This window comes from Aethina tumida, chromosome 4 (assembly GCF_024364675.1).
Source record: "Aethina tumida isolate Nest 87 chromosome 4, icAetTumi1.1, whole genome shotgun sequence".
Taxonomy (NCBI): domain Eukaryota; kingdom Metazoa; phylum Arthropoda; class Insecta; order Coleoptera; family Nitidulidae; genus Aethina; species Aethina tumida.
In genome coordinates, this window is record NC_065438.1 from 24,857,238 (window position 1) to 24,875,832 (window position 18,595).

The 18,595-nt window shown below is 26.6% G+C and overlaps 1 protein-coding gene across 1 annotated transcript; it reads left to right on the plus strand.

Moving 5' to 3' along the window:
- Positions 1 to 913: 913 nt before the first annotated feature.
- On the plus strand, positions 914 to 11,405 carry LOC109599852 (uncharacterized). The gene is made up of 16 exons (XM_049966761.1): positions 914 to 1,182; positions 2,686 to 2,895; positions 2,957 to 3,142; positions 3,320 to 3,696; positions 3,953 to 4,021; positions 4,074 to 4,248; positions 4,307 to 4,480; positions 4,533 to 4,679; positions 6,581 to 6,844; positions 9,436 to 9,645; positions 9,697 to 9,882; positions 10,094 to 10,467; positions 10,605 to 10,673; positions 10,723 to 10,897; positions 10,945 to 11,118; positions 11,171 to 11,405. The coding sequence occupies exons 1-16, from the start codon at positions 1,020 to 1,022 to the stop codon at positions 11,329 to 11,331; spliced, it is 3,114 nt and encodes a 1,037-aa protein (XP_049822718.1). The 5' UTR covers positions 914 to 1,019; the 3' UTR covers positions 11,332 to 11,405.
- Positions 11,406 to 18,595: the final 7,190 nt, after the last annotated feature.

Below are 18,595 nucleotides of genomic sequence, written 5' to 3' on the forward strand. Positions count from 1 at the left end.
TAGTTTTTTAATTTAATTTATTGGTTTACTACCTTCAATTTAATGAAATTTTGAAGTTATTCAAATATTTAATAATATATCAAAGATTAGATGTGAACAAATATTTTTATTTAAACTATTTTTTAAAATTATTAATATAAAAAATAAATTTAATTTTATTTATCTATTTAATACTTATTGACACCTCGAATTTGTCATATAAATTTACTCGGTCACTCCGATGACTTTCACTTATCATGCAATGATGTTAGTCTTCAGTTTTAACCCCAGAATTTTGTTGCAACTAAATTTAAAATATCATAACGTACAAAATTATTTGTATTGATATTGCATATTAATGAATTATCATTTTATAATAAGAATATGATTGTATCAGATAAAATTATATAAATAAATTATGTGATAATTTAGATAGATTTGAATTTAAATAAAAATAATAAATAAAATTTTATTATTTAAACTTTTTATAGATTAGATTTTTGTATAAATTTTATATTTAATTAAAGAAAATTATATTTACATCCAATTTTAATTAGAAAATAGTTAAATAGTTATTTTTAGTAACAAAGATTACGGCGTCTGCAATTTTAAACAATTGTGTAATAAAATATAAACATTTATCTTTTAATGAGTATTTTTTTGCAATTACGATTATTTGTAATTACATATTGTTATCAAATGTCAAAGTTCTTTTATCAGAATTATGAATGTATTGTTCAGTAGTGAAGAAAACGTTTCTGAATAAAGAGTTAAATAATAAAAGTAAAAGTAAGTTGGACTTTGTCCCTAGTCTGTAAGTTTAATTAGGATATCGTAATCTTACAATATAATATTGATAATATATATGATGTTTTATAACCAAAACACTTCAACCATTAGATAAACAAGCTAATCATTAGTACAGGTTCATTAGTATTTAAGGAACCAACAGCGATTGTACGCATTTCACGTGTTGTGGACAACATCAAGACCTTGATTTTTCTTATTTTGAACGTAACGAATATTTGTCCCATTTCATCATGGGTTTCGCTGCAGAACTGACAGCGGCACTTGCACTTGTTGTGGTGGTGTACTGGTGGTTTAAACATGTGATCGGTGTAAGAAATAAATTGAAATGGTGCAAGAAGAAAGAAGGCCTTCCTATTGTAGGAACTGCATTCGATTTTTCAGGAGGGTCAACTGGTAAGTTGTTTGAAATTAAAATAAAATTCGGAATATTTGTTTTATTATTTTTTACCACAAGTCTTACATTTTTAAAAACATTGAAAATTACTTATGATAGCATTTAATGAGAATTCTGATATTTATGTAAATACAATAACAAACGATTATACAATCCAATAAACAAATATTAACAAAATATTTTTATTTGGTTGTTAAATAAAATACTCTCCTTATATTTTTCATTAATTTACTTTAAAACGACATTAGTCACCATCAAAGTATCTAAAATAAAAATTAAATAATAGTCTATATTGTAGAAATAAGGTACTAACTTTAATTTTGAATCAACAGAATACTTTCATTGCTTAAACATACCGAGTGGCAATGAATCCATTAGACAAGGCAAAACATCCAGAACACTCGGTATAAAAATTATGGTAGAGATAATTAGTATGGAGAGAGAATTTTTGAATATGTTTCAGCTTTCGGTAACATACTTTTTCAATAGGAAATGGTTTCGTTTTCGAAATTTTAAATGGCGTACTCTGTATATTTTTACATTTTTGGATTTCTGAGACAATTCTGGATCGTACAAAGACATTTAAAACAAAATATGGCTTCTTAATTTCCGGTGAAACCGGATGTGACTTAATAATGAAAAATATTCGAAAACTCCTCTCTCCATACCATTTACCTATACCAGATCTCATTTTAATATACCGAGTGTTCCAGTTATATTTAATGGATTCGTTGGCTTCCGGTATAAGGTTTTAAGATAAAATGATATAGCTTTAAATCGCTCTAAAAAAAAATAGACGAAAAAATACTAGTGCTAAAATTAAAGATAAATATTAACATAATGCATTCAAAAATAAAACAATTATCAGATGTAAATTTCCACAGTTTTTTTAATATTAAAGTAACAAATTATCATGAAGGTTGTTGCAATTCTTATCTCAGATCAGTAAATATGCATTACCAGATATGTTTATCTTAATTGGTTACCTACTGTAAATATTTTTATAACTAAAATCGGAAAAGTTTATTATAAAATATTTTCAAATGAATGTTTTTTTTTAATTTTTATAATAAAAGAAAGAAATTTTGAAAAACGTTAACCGTTACTATTATTATTATTATTCTATAATAATTATTATTATTCTATAATAATTATTATTATTCTATAATATTTATTATTATTTAACATTAACTGCATATTCTGACTTACAAGTCAACTTTAAAAATTTTTAAATTAAAAACAGAAAGAAGGAGCACTTCTTTGACTACAAAAATAATTTATTACATTTTTAATTAATATATTAATTGTTAAAATAAAATTCCTCGTTTTTATTTTTCGTTGAATAATAATATTAAATGAATTATTTTAGTAAAAATTAATTAATTTACAAAAAAATGTAATTATTCTTGTTTGTAAATTAAATATGAATATTTTAATAAATGTTATAATAATCAATATTGTTATTAAATTGTTTATTTTAACTAGCAACTTATTTCTTTCAGAGCACTTACCGACCTTTCAAAAAATGATCGACATGAGTAATGGAGATAAATATGTTTTATTTGAAATTGTTTACAGACCTCATTTGCTAATAACCAATTATAAACTTTTAGAATTTGTTTTGGGATCAAATTCGTTAAAATTGCTTAATAAATCAGACGTTTATCATTATTTACACAGTTGGTTAGGAACTGGACTTTTAACATCTGGAGGTAATATTTAATTAATAAAAATCTTTTAAATTTATAGTACGGTCTAGATTATTGTTTCTAGGGGCTAAATGGAAGTCCAGGAGGAAAATTATAACTCCAACTTTCCACTTCCAAATATTAGAACAGTTTATTGAAGTATTTGAGGCGAATGGAAATATTATGATGAAAAAATTGGAACAGGAAATTGGCAAGGATAGTTTTGATATGTATCCCTATATCACTTTGTGTGCTTTAGACATCATTTGTGGTAAGGGTCTAATTATTTCTAAAATAAATTACTGATTTCGTAAGACAATTCTGTCAAATTATCCGTAATGACGAATTCATCCCACATACCGGAAGTTTGCAGTTGATTTGGTTATATCTGAACGTCTCCTGTTTTGTCATAATTAATTATCAATTATTCTTTTTTAACTTGTTATAGAAACTGCAATGGGAGTATCAATTAACGCTCAAGATTTCGCCCACTCTGATTACGTGAATAGTGTGAAAGAAATGTGCAGAATAATTGTCGAAAGATCATTTTCCCCCATTGAAATGTTTGATGTTTCGTATAAATTTACAAAAAATTACCAAACCGAGAAGAACGCCCTTAAGATTTTACACGACAAAACGAACAGTGTGATAAATCAGCGCAGAGAACAATTAAAAAATAAGGAGAACAAAATGGCGGAGAAAGATGATGATGTTGGGGTTAAGAAGAAAATGGCATTTTTAGATATGCTTCTACAGACGACTGTAGATGGGAAGCCTTTATCTAATGAGGATGTGAGGGAAGAAGTTGACACATTCATGTTCGAGGTAATTTACTAAAATTTGATCTAAACAGGCATATGGACTAACTTTTTGTTAGTTTTGTTCCTGTAGGATGTTTAACATAAGCAAAATCATTTTTTTGAACTCATTAAAAGCTACTCGTCTTCACTCCTCTGTTGTCTAGAGAATGTGTAAAACAAGTCAAAATTGGTCTGGGATCAAGCGAACCCATCTATCAACCAGCTTCTCACTTTCACTGATCTCGGCCAGGTTGCCTTTATTTTCAATTTCATTTTTGTAGGGACATGATACTACTGCATCAGCTATGACTTTTGTAGCTTATTTGTTGGCAAACAATCCAGAAGTTCAAGTAAGTAAATCTAATTACATGCAATATTAAGTATTAACAGTTTTTTTTATAGAAACTTGCTTATGAAGAGCAGTGTAGCATATTTTCTGACGATAAAAATAGGCCAACCACCATGAGAGATTTGCAAGAAATGAAGTACCTTGAAAACGTTATAAAGGAAACATTAAGAATGTATCCATCAGTGCCGTTCTATGCCAGATGTGCAGCAGAAGATATAGAATACGAAGGTATTTCAATATACACAGAAATATATCTAAATATTCAAATATGCATATTTAATTGTAGAAGGAAAAATTATACCAAAAGGCACAAACCTCGTTATATTCACTTACGGGGTTGGCAGAGACAAGGATTATTACCCAGACCCAGACAAATTCAACCCAAGCAGATTCGACCAGATGGATGGAAAAAGTCCTTACTCTTACATACCTTTCAGTGCTGGCCCACGTAACTGTATCGGTAATAATATTTAAATAAAATACTCGGCAATATCTGATCTAATATATTCCAGGACAAAAATTTGCAATGCTTGAAATGAAGTGCACTATATCAAAATTAATTAGACACTATGAACTTAAACACAGCATACCAGAACACACACTGAAGCTGGCTGCAGAAACCGTATTGAAATCGGCAAATGGTGCCCGAATTAGGATTAGTAAACGTGTTTAGAAGTGAAGCTATTTAAATATAAAATTTATGTTATAATAAAAATTTAGTTATAATGTTTTGTGTCATTAAAACAAATACTCATAAAATATATTTTTTTACATTGTGATTGTGTATTTGGGTAAGTAATGTAATTATATATATATATATATATATATATATATATATATATATATATATATATATATATATATATATATACCTTATATATACCTTATATAAAATAATTATTTTCTTGAAAAATTTTGATTTAATCAGAGATATTTTTGTTAATATAAACAGATGGTAAGACAAATAGCACAAAATTTAAAAATAAACATTTTGTAAAATATTTCATAAAAGGATTTAATTCAAATTTTGTCCAGTAAGTATAAAAAATATATTTCAATATTTTATGCTTTACTTTATAAACGTCGGAGATATTACTTTAAACGCATAAATTAGTCTGATTTAGTTGGCCAAAGAAATAGTACATTCAAATGTATTTAGTTAGAATTTATTCAGATATATCAATAAGAAAATGTCCTAACAACAAATCTTTTATTGATAGACGAATTGAAAAAATCAGTAAACTGCCTAGGTAAATAAAAAATGAATTAATTGAGTCATTCAATATCAGTGTGTCTAGTAAAACAATCAGACGTCGACTGAATGAACAAAACTTACAACGATATATTTCAGTAAATAAACCATTAGTACATTAGTAGTAGTAGTAGTAGTAGTACCATTAATATATTCGAACAAGTTTGCACAAAATGTAATAATTATCCTCCAGAATTTTGGAGTGAACCTATATTTTATAGAACAAGATTAGATGATTAAAAATTCATTCATCGTCCTAATAAAACTTTGGATCCCAGATATACTACAAAAACTTTGTACAGCAAACGTTTTCGTTTAGGGTTCCTTTCCTTTCACGTGGTATAGGACCATTACAAAAAATTATTAGTAAAATGGCCAATACAGTAAATTCACATGAGAAGCGTCAAACATAGGTAAGTTTAATGTATTCCTGGCAATATGTGGATGGGCATTATCTTGGACCGTTCCGTATATGGAGAGATCTAATGGAACCATTTGCCAAAGATAATTTACCAGTAATACGGATTATTATGCATGAAATCCATCCAAAGATGTTCAAACTTGGTTGAAAGATAAAAATGTTGAGATTCTCGATTGGTCAGCATAAAGTCCGGATCTAAATACAATTGAAAAATAGTAGAACGACATGTAATTAAAACTCCAAAAAGCATGAAATTTGGATGAATTGTGGTTGTTAATTGAAGAGTTATGAAATTTAATTTCAAACGACCATTGCCGATATTTCATTAAATTTTTGCCTCACCATTTACAGGTGGTTATAACGAACAAAGAGTACCCAACAAAATATTGACTATTTTGTTTAAAGTTATACAAAAATTAATTAACATTTCAAAAGTTTATTATTTCTGTGACCATTTAATTTAAATATATATTATTTTGATTTAGGTACAAAATTAATAGTGGGTGAAAGAATACAGTGTAAATATTTTAGATAAAATAAAAAATATTTTGATTGTATTTAATTAGAGGTGTGCGTGTCCCAATTAACCTCAAGATAGTAATGTGTACTATTTCTCTGGTCGCCACTATTTCTGTTCTTTGTTGTTTTGATTTATAATATTTGGAATTAAATTGTATGCAAACTCACATGAATAAACTTGATACAACCGGTAAATCCACATAAGTAATAAAAGAATAAAATAAGTTGAACCCGGTTCTGTTTAAGTTTAATTAAGATATCTTAATTTTATAATATAACTTTAATGTGTTTTGTAACAAAAACACTTCAATTATTAGATAAATAAGTAATCATGTTAAATAAAGTTGAAACAGTATTAGTATATAAATAACCAAAAACAATTGCAAACATTTCATATGTTGAGGGCAATCTAAAGACCTTGATTGTTCATACTCCGAATAAAACGTATATTCGTCCCATTTATTTGATCATGGGTTTCGCTGCAGAACTGACGGCGGCACTTGCTCTTGTTGTGGTGGTGTATTGGTGGTTTAAACATGTTAGTGGTGTAAGAAATAAACTTAAATGGTGCAAGAAGAAGGAAGGCCTTCCGATTATTGGTAACGCGTTGGAATTTTCAGGGGGATCAACTGGTGAGTTTATAAAAAATAACTCGAAGATTAAATTATCTGTTTTATAAATACACAAAAACAAAATGGAAATTATTGAATATCAATGTTACTTTTATTTTCACATTTATATATGGTAAATACAACAAGTAATATATTTAGAAATACAACAATTATCTCGTATAATTTTCCATTGTTTGTTTATTACTACCTAGTAAATCAGTTAATGTACTTACATTAAGTCATATATAACTGAATTAGTGAAATAATCAATAAATATGGAGAAATGAACAAGATATGAAAGACTATTCTTTTTTAAACCATATACGAGTATTTGCAATTACTTATTAATTATTTATTTTGTATAACCATACAAAAAACTACTAACAAAAACAAAACTTGATTAAATTACTTGCGACACTATTTACAAGGGTACAATAATTTAATATTTTTAAATAGCCCCAAAAGAATTAATCAGTACATGTCTAAATGCTCTCTAAAAGCAATCGAAAAGTGTTCTGGCCTATCGCTTAAAAGATAATTCATAGAGTTCTGCAGAAAGTTTATCTTATCCTATTTATCAGTTTGGTAAAACAAAAGGACCTAGATACCTGTCACCCACAGTATTCATTCAAATGTCCAATGCCAGAAATTTTATGAAGAAACTACGAACAAAAAACTGATCGTGCTTGATGATTGGATTTAAGGTTTGTACTTGTAGTGCATGATTCAAATAAAGTAGATGCTCATCGATGATTTTCAAAATAGGAGAGGCTCTAAATATTACTTTGTCTTCACAAATACCACCTGCAAACAACCGTAGCAATCAAAGAGTTGCACGCTTAAGTATTTTTCATAAAATATCAACCAACTATCATAAAAAACATTGAAATTTCAAAAGGAAATATAAAAATGAATAATCTTATTTTGAAAGCGACAAACTCTCACAAAATTTGTATTTTTGTCCGATTTTCACAAACTTTTTTTAATTGTAAAGCATAAAAATATGTACAGTACAAAGTGTATACAAAGTGTTCGTTAGGCCGAAAACCAGAATCTACTGGGTAATGTTTTAGGCATGGACATTAAAGAAATCATAATAGCAAATTTTTTATATCAAATGTAACCACACCACTGGAAAAATTATGCATATTCATAATTTTGTGCAAAAATTTAAAAAATGTTCTTTTTTGAATTTATTTTTTTAATCAAATAGTTTTTGGAACAAACAGTCAAATATAGCAATAATTAACATCTAATTTTTCAAATATAGAAATTATAATTCAATAAAACAATTCTAATAATACTATACTAATTATACTATACTTATACTAACTCAAATTTTACTATAAAATTAATGAATCATGAATGAATGAAATTCACCCCAATTCAAGTTAGAAATCACGAATTTATGAAAATATTCTATAATTGAAATAAATTGAATGACGGAATGAAGGAAGTAACTGGTATATTCCAATAATCTTGAAAAATTAGTTGTAATAAACATGTCAGTGGTGTAATATACTAAAATGGTGCCAGAAGAAGGAAGGCTTTCCGATTATTGGTAACGTGTTGGAATTTTGAGTGGCTGGTGAGTTGATGAAAATAACTTTAAATTAAATTATCTGTTTTATAAATTCTCAAAAATAAACTAGAAATTGTTTATCAATATAAATTTTATGTTTATTGTTACGTTTATATATGGTAAATACAATAAGTAATATATTCAGAAATACAGTAATTTATCTAGTACAATTTCTTATTGTTTGTTTATTATCAGACTAACCACTAATATGTTGGATCATCAAGGTTGTTGCAACTTTTTACCTAGTAAATCAGTTAATGTACTTTACATGTACTTACTGAATTAGTCATTTTTGAATTCATTTTAAATTTTGCAAATTAAAATAAAAAAATTATTAAATTTTAATATTTTATTAAATGCATAGGAATTAAAAATAGAAAATCTATTAAGAGTAATAATATGGATCACGTTCTTCTTTTGAATGTATTTTTTTAATCAAGTAGTTTTTGGATTAAACAGTCAAAATTAATAATTATATAATTTTTAAATATAGGAATTATTTATCAATAAAACAATTAAATTAATGAATCATCAATGAATGAAATTCACCCCAGTACAAGTGATAAACCACGAATTTATGAAAAAATACAATAATTGAAATGAGCGAAGTAATTAGTATATTCCAATATTTTTGAAAAATAAAATAATGTGCTACTTTTGTTAAATGCATAAACAGAACTATTAATATTTTCACAGAATTATGAATTGGTATACATTCATAATTTCAAGTGGGCCACACTGTATTGTAAGTTGCTACAATTATGACCTCTACTGTATAGATTATTTGGAGTAGAGATAAATTAATATTCTACATCGGTATAGAAGGAAATAATTGTTGTTTAAGTTTAATAGTTGAAAAATAAATATGATGTATATTGAATAAATTAATATAATTTTAAAACTGTTAATCACAATTACTAAAATGATATGGTAATGTGTAAATAATAATTCCTTTTTAAATAAAAATTTAAACAAGTTTTAAATGTTAATGAATTTTTTTGTCCTCATGGAATAATATGTTATTTTTCAGAATACCTACCAACCCTTCAAAAAATGATCGACATCAGTCATGAAGACAAATACGTATTTATTGAAATTGCTTACAGGCCATTTTTGGTAATCACCAATTACAAACTTTTAGAATTTGTTTTGGGTTCAAATTCACTAAAACTGCTTAACAAATCCGATGATTACCATTATCTACACAGTTGGTTAGGAACTGGACTTTTAACATCTGGAGGTAAATTTAATAAATTTAACTTAAACTTGTAGTACAGTTTATTTTTTGTAGGAGCTAAATGGAAGGCAAGAAGGAAGATTATAACGCCAACATTTCACTTCCAAATATTGGATCAATTTATTGAGGTATTTGAAGCCAATGGAAATATTATGATGAAGAAACTAGAACAGGAAATTGGCAAGGATAGTTTTGATGTGTATCCTTATATAACATTGTGTGCCTTAGACATAATTTGCGGTAAGGATCTAATTAATATTAATGACTTCGTAATAAATATCAATTAAATAATTAGTCATAAATTGATAGTTAATTTATATCTAAACAACGTCTTATGTTGTTTATTTTTAAATATGAAAATGACACATATACGCATGCATTTATATTTAATTTTTGTAATAAATAATTAATAATAATCAGTTAATTAGACTATAAAAACAACTTTTTATAGAAACTGCTATGGGGGTATCAATTAACGCTCAAGACTTCAAGGACTCCGAGTACGTGAATAGTGTAAAAGATATGTGCCGAATAATTGTTGAAAGATCATTTTCCCCCATAGAAATGTTTGATATATCATATAAATTCACTAAAAATTACCAAACAGAGAAGAAAGTACTTAAGATTTTACACAACAACACGAACAGTGTGATAAACCAGCGTAGGGAGCAGTTAAAAAAAAAGAACGAAGCAATGGAGAAGGAAGATGATTTTGGAGTTAAAAAGAAAATGGCATTCTTAGATATGCTTCTACAAGCAACAGTCGATGGAAGACCTTTAACCAATGAAGATGTACGAGAAGAAGTCGACACATTTATGTTTGAGGTACTTAACCAATATTTGACTTTGGCATGCATAAATCAAAGATACACAGTTGGTTCTAATTGTTGTAATTTGGGAAATTCGTATTAAATAAGTAATATTTATTTATAAATCTGTTTTGAGTTCTTATATTTTCCTAGGGGCATGATACTACAGCATCAGCTATGACTTTCGCAGCTTATCTGTTGGCAAACAATCCAGAAGCTCAAGTAGGTTAGACCAATCAAATGCAATGAAAATATTAATGATTTTTTATAGAAACTGGCTTATGAAGAACAATGTAACATATTTTCTGGCGATAAAAATAGGCCAACCACCATGAGGGATTTGCAAGAAATGAAGTACTTGGAGAACGTGATAAAGGAAACATTAAGACTATATCCATCAGTGCCGTTCTATGCAAGATGCGCAAGCGAAGATATAGAATATGAAGGTAAATTAATAAATATTAATTCATCGTATGTGCATATACAATTTTAGAAGGAAAAATCATACCACAAGGCACAAGTGTCGTCATATTCACTTATGGAGTTGGCAGAGACAAGGATTATTATCCAGACCCAGAAAAATTCGATCCAAGCAGATTTGAGCAGATAGATGGAAAAAGTCCTTACTCTTACATACCTTTTAGTGCTGGGCCTCGAAACTGCATTGGTAATAATATTTAAATAAATTACTTGGCAATATCTAATCTAACATATTCCAGGCCAAAAATTTGCCATGCTTGAAATGAAGTGTACTATATCAAAATTAATTAGACATTATGAACTTAAACCTAGTGTACCAGAACACACGGTGAAGCTGGCTGCAGAAACAGTATTAAAGTCAGCAAATGGCGTCCGTATTAAAATTAACAAACGTGGTTAGATGTGAAGAGATCTTATCTAACATTTTGAGTATAAATTTTATGTTGTAATAAAATTTTTAGGTTGTTGTAGTTATTTAGTTAGTTTTATAATAAATCGAATACCATATTCAAATAAAAAAATAAAAAAAAAACATAACAAGTCTATTTTTTTAAAATATTAGCCTATAATAAATTTTCTAGTCTAATTTTAATAGACGAGTCGTGCCATTTCGTCATGAAGTCTTTTTTTAATAAATTTACAAATAATTTATATAATAAACTAATATATTTATTCAAATAAATCATAATTTTGGTACCTAACATAAAAATAAATAACTGATTTACTATAAAAGCTAAGAAAATATTTACTATTAAAATCCCTTAAAGAGCTGTAACTTAATATATTTGTTTGTAGTTCTTTTTTTAATTTTTTTTTATATATATAACATATAATACATTCTTTGATTTAATTTTAATAAGAGAAAATATCAGAATTGATTTGATCATACTTTGTTTCAATTTCACTATGTATGTTTTAAAATTTGTTTCAGTTTTAGTTATTTTATTTATTTATTACGACATTTAACAAATATTTGTAATACAATTTTATGTATTAGAGTTTTTTAATACCTTCTTTATATTATATTTTGAGAATTAATATTTTTTATAGATAAAATTCAATTTCAAATCTGCCCCTAAAGTATGGCAACCAAGTGTACACGTGTACATCACACTCGGGTATATAATAATTATTTATAAATAATACTTCTTAATAAACGTCTAGAAAACATGTTACAAAAAATTGAATAGTTGAATTTGAAAGGGAGACACTCCCATAAAATTTATATTTTTTGTCTGATTTTGACAAACTTTTTTTTAATTATAGAAAATGCATATGTATTTATAGGCCAAATATCTCGTTTTTTACCCAAAACCAAAACCTATTCGAAAAAATCAAACCAGCAAATTTTTTATAGTAAATATAACTTTACCACTGGATTAAGCAGCTCAAAAATCGATGTACAGTAGGAAAAGCGTTTGATCCGTTTGAATTTAGAGAGAGACATCATGCAAAGACAGAGACAGTAGAAGTCTCTCCCATAGTGGGAGACTTATTGCCTCTATTGCACATGATGTCTCTTTCATGATTCAGATGGTTCAAACTCTTTTTCTAGTGTTAAGTAAATATATTTTATAGTATAGTATTTAGATCAAATTTTAGTCAAATCGGCTCAGTAATTTAGCCATAGAACTCTTACTTTATTATTGCAACATGTTTTTGAATAAGACAAATATTCTTTCAAATAGTTGTGGTTTCGTATTTAATATGGAAGGTTAGTTGAATATAATACTATTATATCAACCAAAAGTTAATTATTTATTTTAAATTGTATTTATGTTGGGTATATTAAAATTGGAGGTCACAATTTTGCAAGCAACTTATGGTTGGTTGAATTGGGGACACAATTCGGATAAAAATTTAATGCCTAATGTTTGACTAACCCAGCTATGCAGTACCATAATATTAACTTATAAATACTAGACACAACATGCAAATACTTTTATATTGAATACTTGTTAAAGTTCAAGACAAATTTTGTAAACATCTTAGGTTTATTAATAAATCGATATAAATAGTTATTATGTTTACTTCATGTAGATGATAGATATTCATTCACTAATATGATTTTTTTTATAATTATGAGTTTATAATAATTCTTAATATCCTAAGAATTAGGTTTATTAATCTTATATGTAGGTGATTCTTCTAAATGTAGATATTTCTTCACTTTTAATTTTTAATGGCACATATCCTAAAAATCCTTCTTGATACAATTATATTAATTGTAACTTGGTTTCAGAAAATGATGATAACAAGTTGAATTTGATCAAAACTATTTACGTTAAGTATGGAATATTTTTAAAAATTGGATTTTTATCCCCTGGGATTTTTCATATCTGTCGTAATGGTGTTAAACAAATTCGGTAGTTTGTGTTTATCGTTCGATATACAAGCATTGCCGCTCATCGTTTTTACTTTAGGACATTTTATCGGATTCGCTTTTTGACATGGAAAAAAATGGAATATTATTTTATTTGCGGTCAATTTACTTCAATTTAGGAAAAGACTAGTTGAACTTTGAGAAGGTGGCGGAACGGAATATGACGTGGCAAAAACATTAAATATTACTCAGAGTGCTGCCTCGTAGATTTTGTGTAAATTCCGCACTTAAACTTCGTCTACGAAGATAGACCAAATTATTAAAAGGCTCAACCTCAAAGATCCTTGCAACATAACTAGAAAACAAGATCGCAAACACATCTCTATAATTGAGTGGTTTCTAATGAAAAACTAGAATGTGCTTGAATAACTGTCTCAGGCCCCTGATCTAAATGCTATTGACTACCATTGGAAAGTGTTTGAAAGTTGCATCCAAACAAAAAAAAAAAACAGGAAAATTAAAAAAGAACTTCTTCAAACAATACAGGAGCAGTGGTCACAAATTTTTATTGATATATTGCAGAAAGAGGTAGATTCTATGCACAAAAAATTTCAAGCAGTGTTAGAAGCCAAATGGTACCTCACAAAATATTGAAATATTTGAGTTAATGTATAAATATTAAAACATTTGTAACAAGTAAATAAATTTTTCATACTTTTTCAAATCATTGTAAATACCTTTCCTAGTCAAAGTATTATATACAACTTTGACAAAAAAAAAATAAAATAACTTATTCAAGTTATCATATTAATTTGAAATTTTTTGACAACGTTTTACAAACAAATACATGGCACGGGAAACATGATTTTGAAGTTAAAGTAAACATCAACTTGAGTTTTAACCTCCTCTTCAAAATTTGAATAAGTTATTCATGGGTCAATATAGTCGTCAAATTTCTTCTTGGAGTGACTTTTTTAAGTACCCTTCCTACAGGTTTGCCATATTTAATCCATTGTCCAGACAGGAGAAAATTGTCATAATCAATTAATATTTTTGGTTCCTATTAACAAGATTATTAAAACACTCATTTGTAATATATTATATAAAGAGAAAAGCATAACATTATATAAAGAGAAGAGCATAACAAATTTACAAATTTACAATTTAAAACAAATTAAATACCGACACTTAACATATAAAAATAAGTAACTACCTATGTGTTTATTACTATAAAAGCTAAAAAAATATTTACAATTCAATTAATAAATATTGATTTACTAAAACTCACATTATAAATACGTGTCGGAAAATCCCTTAAAGAGCTGGTCAGTAAAAAATTAGTAAAATGCATATATTAACAAAACTTATGTACATATTTGTTTTTTCCGTTTGCTTTTATCAGAATTGCATTCTTTTACTTGTATAGGTTGTGTTGAAACAAATAAAGACAATTTACGGACTCACTCAATTAACATTGAAATGATAATTAATCTTCCTTGTAATGAATTACATTAAGTGAAATTAAAAATCTAAGCACCGTTGCATAATAAAATGTCGTGTAGAGTTTGGCCATGCGTTTGAATTGACTAATTTATGATACTTTTTTTACTAAATTTCGAAATGGTAAAAGGATACAAATAATCATAAAATTAGATATGCGAATGTTTAATTATGGATAAATAGTAACATCCGTTATTAAGACAATAAAGTCACCACTTTTTATAAATTTATGGAGTGGCTCGTTGGTAAATTGTCTATTCACATTTATTTTAAAATTTTCTTCTTATTATATCATGACATCATATCTGAATATACATTCACAGTGGTGGCCAGAAAATGGCACACATTACTATCTTAACGTTAATTAAGAAATTTAATTAACTATAACATCTATGTTTTACCAAAAGATCCCCTATTTGGTGTTGCAATTTCTTTGTGCAAACTTTTACTCTTGTTCGAATATCTTTTTTTGATATAAATGATTTCACAATCTGAATTGTTCAATTTCAATTACTTTAAATAATATGTAAAATGTTTTGATTGCACTTAATTAGAGGTGTGCATTTTAACTTAATAATTAATATTTCTGTGGTCGCCACTTCATAAAATAGTTTTACTTCTTTTTATTGGAATAGCTTTAATATTGAAAAATAAAGAACTATTGTTTAAAACATTGTAACTAAAATTGAGAAACAAAAAGAACAAAACTTAGTGGAATAATTTAATGGAATATATACCTGGATTCGCTGTAAATATATCTAGACATAACTGATTTTAACTGACTGATCGATATTTATATATCGATTTAGATATTTTAAACGTTTATGATGGTGGGAACTAATAAAATCCAGGAAAAATATGTATCATTCTGATTTTATGTAGTAGTTTTAAGTGTACGCCTTGTTTTCCCTGAACGCTCCTTAAATATTTTAAATTTCCTTAAATTTCAAATTCCTGATTAATTAATTTTTTTCTTTAATGTGTCGTATACGCATATGTCGTGATATAGAATATACGTAAACTTATCCGACAACATACATATGTATATTTTTTAATATATATAATATATATTTTTGTAATTAATTGAGGAAATAATTGAGACATGCACGCGTGCTACGGCACAGAATTTATTAGCAATAATTAGAGGTATAATATTCTAATGTTATTTAAAGGTCATGATTTTTTCGTCGTTACGCTACATGGGAAATTCGTAACAAATTTAAAATGGAGTTAAAACAATTCACATCATGAATATGCAATTGGTTTCCAAATTATTTAATTACGTATAATTATTTCAATGTCACATTTAGAGAACTTTTTGTATACCTATTTTGAATTATGCGTTGTACTAATGACATCAACGAAAGGGTTTTTAAAATTAAATATGTATTTATTAATATTATTTTAATATATATTCTGACGAGATAGAATAAAATTATATTAAAATAATTGATAAAACACCTTACTTGTAATTCATGTTTTTATTTTTTTCTTAATTTACTTAAAAAAATACTTTGATAATTGAGCTCTACTACTTTTATACGATTACACTGGTCTGCAAAATTTTTTTCTATTCCTACCTTCTGATTTTATGCATAATTTATCATAAATTTGATATTTCTGAAAAAAATATAATGTATAAAATCAATTTTCCAATAAAATGATTTTTATCAAATTTAAATCATATATTTTATAACTAATACAATATTAGGTACATAAATTCTATTATAAAATATTAAAAAGCATTGAACAATTTATTTATTAGTTATTACTAGTATTTTACTTTGTAATTTTCTTCCTTTTCATATTTTCTATAGGAGTTTTGCGACGAATTGACCAACAAAAATCGACAAGCATTGCTACAGCCTCTCTGTACTATATTTTGAGGAAACCCTTCACCGTGTTCATCTGATACCGCTCCATGATTTGCAGGGAAGAAATCTAATTGAGCGTAAAAAATGAATTTTAAGGGATGTACGAAGAAGAAAGTCCTTGAATGATTTAAGTTTTTTTGTTTCTTACAAAATTATGACACACTTTAACGAAAGCGGTCCATGCCCTTTTTCAGTTTTATTCCACATCATTATAAAATTTGGGTTCTTCATAAGCTCTTGAGAACCTACAAAGGTTTCTTCTTTCAATTTCAAATCGATGCTTCAAGGAAATTTGGATTAAAGATATTGAAAACCTTTGTTCATAGTTTTTATAAGACAAAACTTTATATTGAATTTTTCTTCACTTTGAACTAACTTCTTTTATATTCTTGACTCTCCAGACATCAAACATGTTCTTGGCCTATTTTTTACTGTATAGTCCTCATCCCTTTCACGACCGTCTCACTCAACATAGCTTCAACTATTAGATCCGCACAAATATTCCACGTATACTGTGAATATTGATTTTTTTCTAATAACAACTTCATACTTCCATAATTTTACTTCATGAAGAACCACCGATGAAATACATACAGAAGCAAATCTGGATTCAGCGTGTTTAAATCCTTATATTTATCATATTATTATTTAAAAGAGGGTTTTGTTGCAGACCAGTGTTATTTACTAGCAGTCATTTGTTTATTATAATTATTAATCATTGGTCGAAGTGAAACTGTAAGAAAAATTATAACTCAGCTTTATCAAGATCTAAAAAACAAGAAAAGATGGATAGAGTTTAAATAAATCAATTTTTCCCGTGTTGTTAAACAATTTAGAGAATCTGATTAAGAATAAAAAGCCAACCTGGAGGAAAAACTAAAATTAGTTCAAGGTTTGTGAGCAGATGGTTAGCAGAAGGAGTTTCGTTCGACTTAAGACTTCCAAAAAACACCTACTACTAAAAATGTGGTTTCTACTAAAAAAATCCAATTTTGACTCTTGACCTCTTAGTTTTTAGTCTACTACTATAATAGTCTAAAATTAATTTATAGAAAATAAATTTGGAATGTAATATAAATTAAATGAATAAGATTTATTCATTAAAATTTTTCAAATTTGCTATATTTTAAAATAAAAATTGATTAATAAATTAAACAATAATGTTAAAACATAAAGTGTCAGAAGCTAATAATAATAGTGAGTCTTAGTTTTCCAGTTGACTTCAAATTTTAGTCATTTCTTATTTCAATACTAGACGTATACCAAATATTATAAAAATATCTTAATACATTTTAGATGTTGCGTTTTTTTACAGGCAGTATATTTAACATTTTAAATTGTTTCTATAATTATAACAGCATATTTAAATTTTCTAAGTTAACTTAATAATTTTAAGACAATAGAAGAATTATTTATTGCACTGTTCAAAAATCTTGACATGCAAACTCCAAATCATTCTTTGTTGTTTATACAAATTACATAGTTTAAAAAGTAGTTTTTAATTACTAAATACAACATAGTAAAAAATATTAATCTGCAATTTTCATCAAATTTCAAGGATACGTTTAAAAAATGAATTGACTTACACATATATTCATTTTTCTATGCCCAGACTGTTATAAAAAGTTACAAAAAATTAAACTAATGAATTTTTGTAATTTACATTTTAAAATAACATCCGTCACAAAAGCTGCGTACAATAAATGTATTTATCATATTTAAATTAATTTTACTACATGAATATTTACAGACCAAGAAAAATATTAACAAATCGTTAAATTATTTGTAATGCATTTCTTTGAAAATAATATATATTTAATATGTTATTTAACTTTAATAAATATTTACTCCTAACAGGGCATTTGAAACAAAATATTGGATAATTTTTATTTTTTTTTAAACCCTGAAAAGCGCCAAAATAAATTATTCATTGACAATTATCAATTCTAGAATATAATTTGCCATTA

What these genes read in the sequence shown, in the direction of transcription:
- LOC109599852 (XM_049966761.1), top strand. Translation starts at nt 1,020, where the DNA reads ATGGGTTTCGCTGCAGAACTGACAGCGGCACTTGCACTTGTTGTGGTG. An exon ending in ATTTTCAGGGGGATCAACTG is followed by an intron (nt 6,845 to 9,435) that starts GTGAGTTTATAA and finishes GTTATTTTTCAG; the next exon opens with AATACCTACCAACCCTTCAA. An exon ending in CAAACAATCCAGAAGCTCAA is followed by an intron (nt 10,674 to 10,722) that starts GTAGGTTAGACC and finishes GATTTTTTATAG; the next exon opens with AAACTGGCTTATGAAGAACA.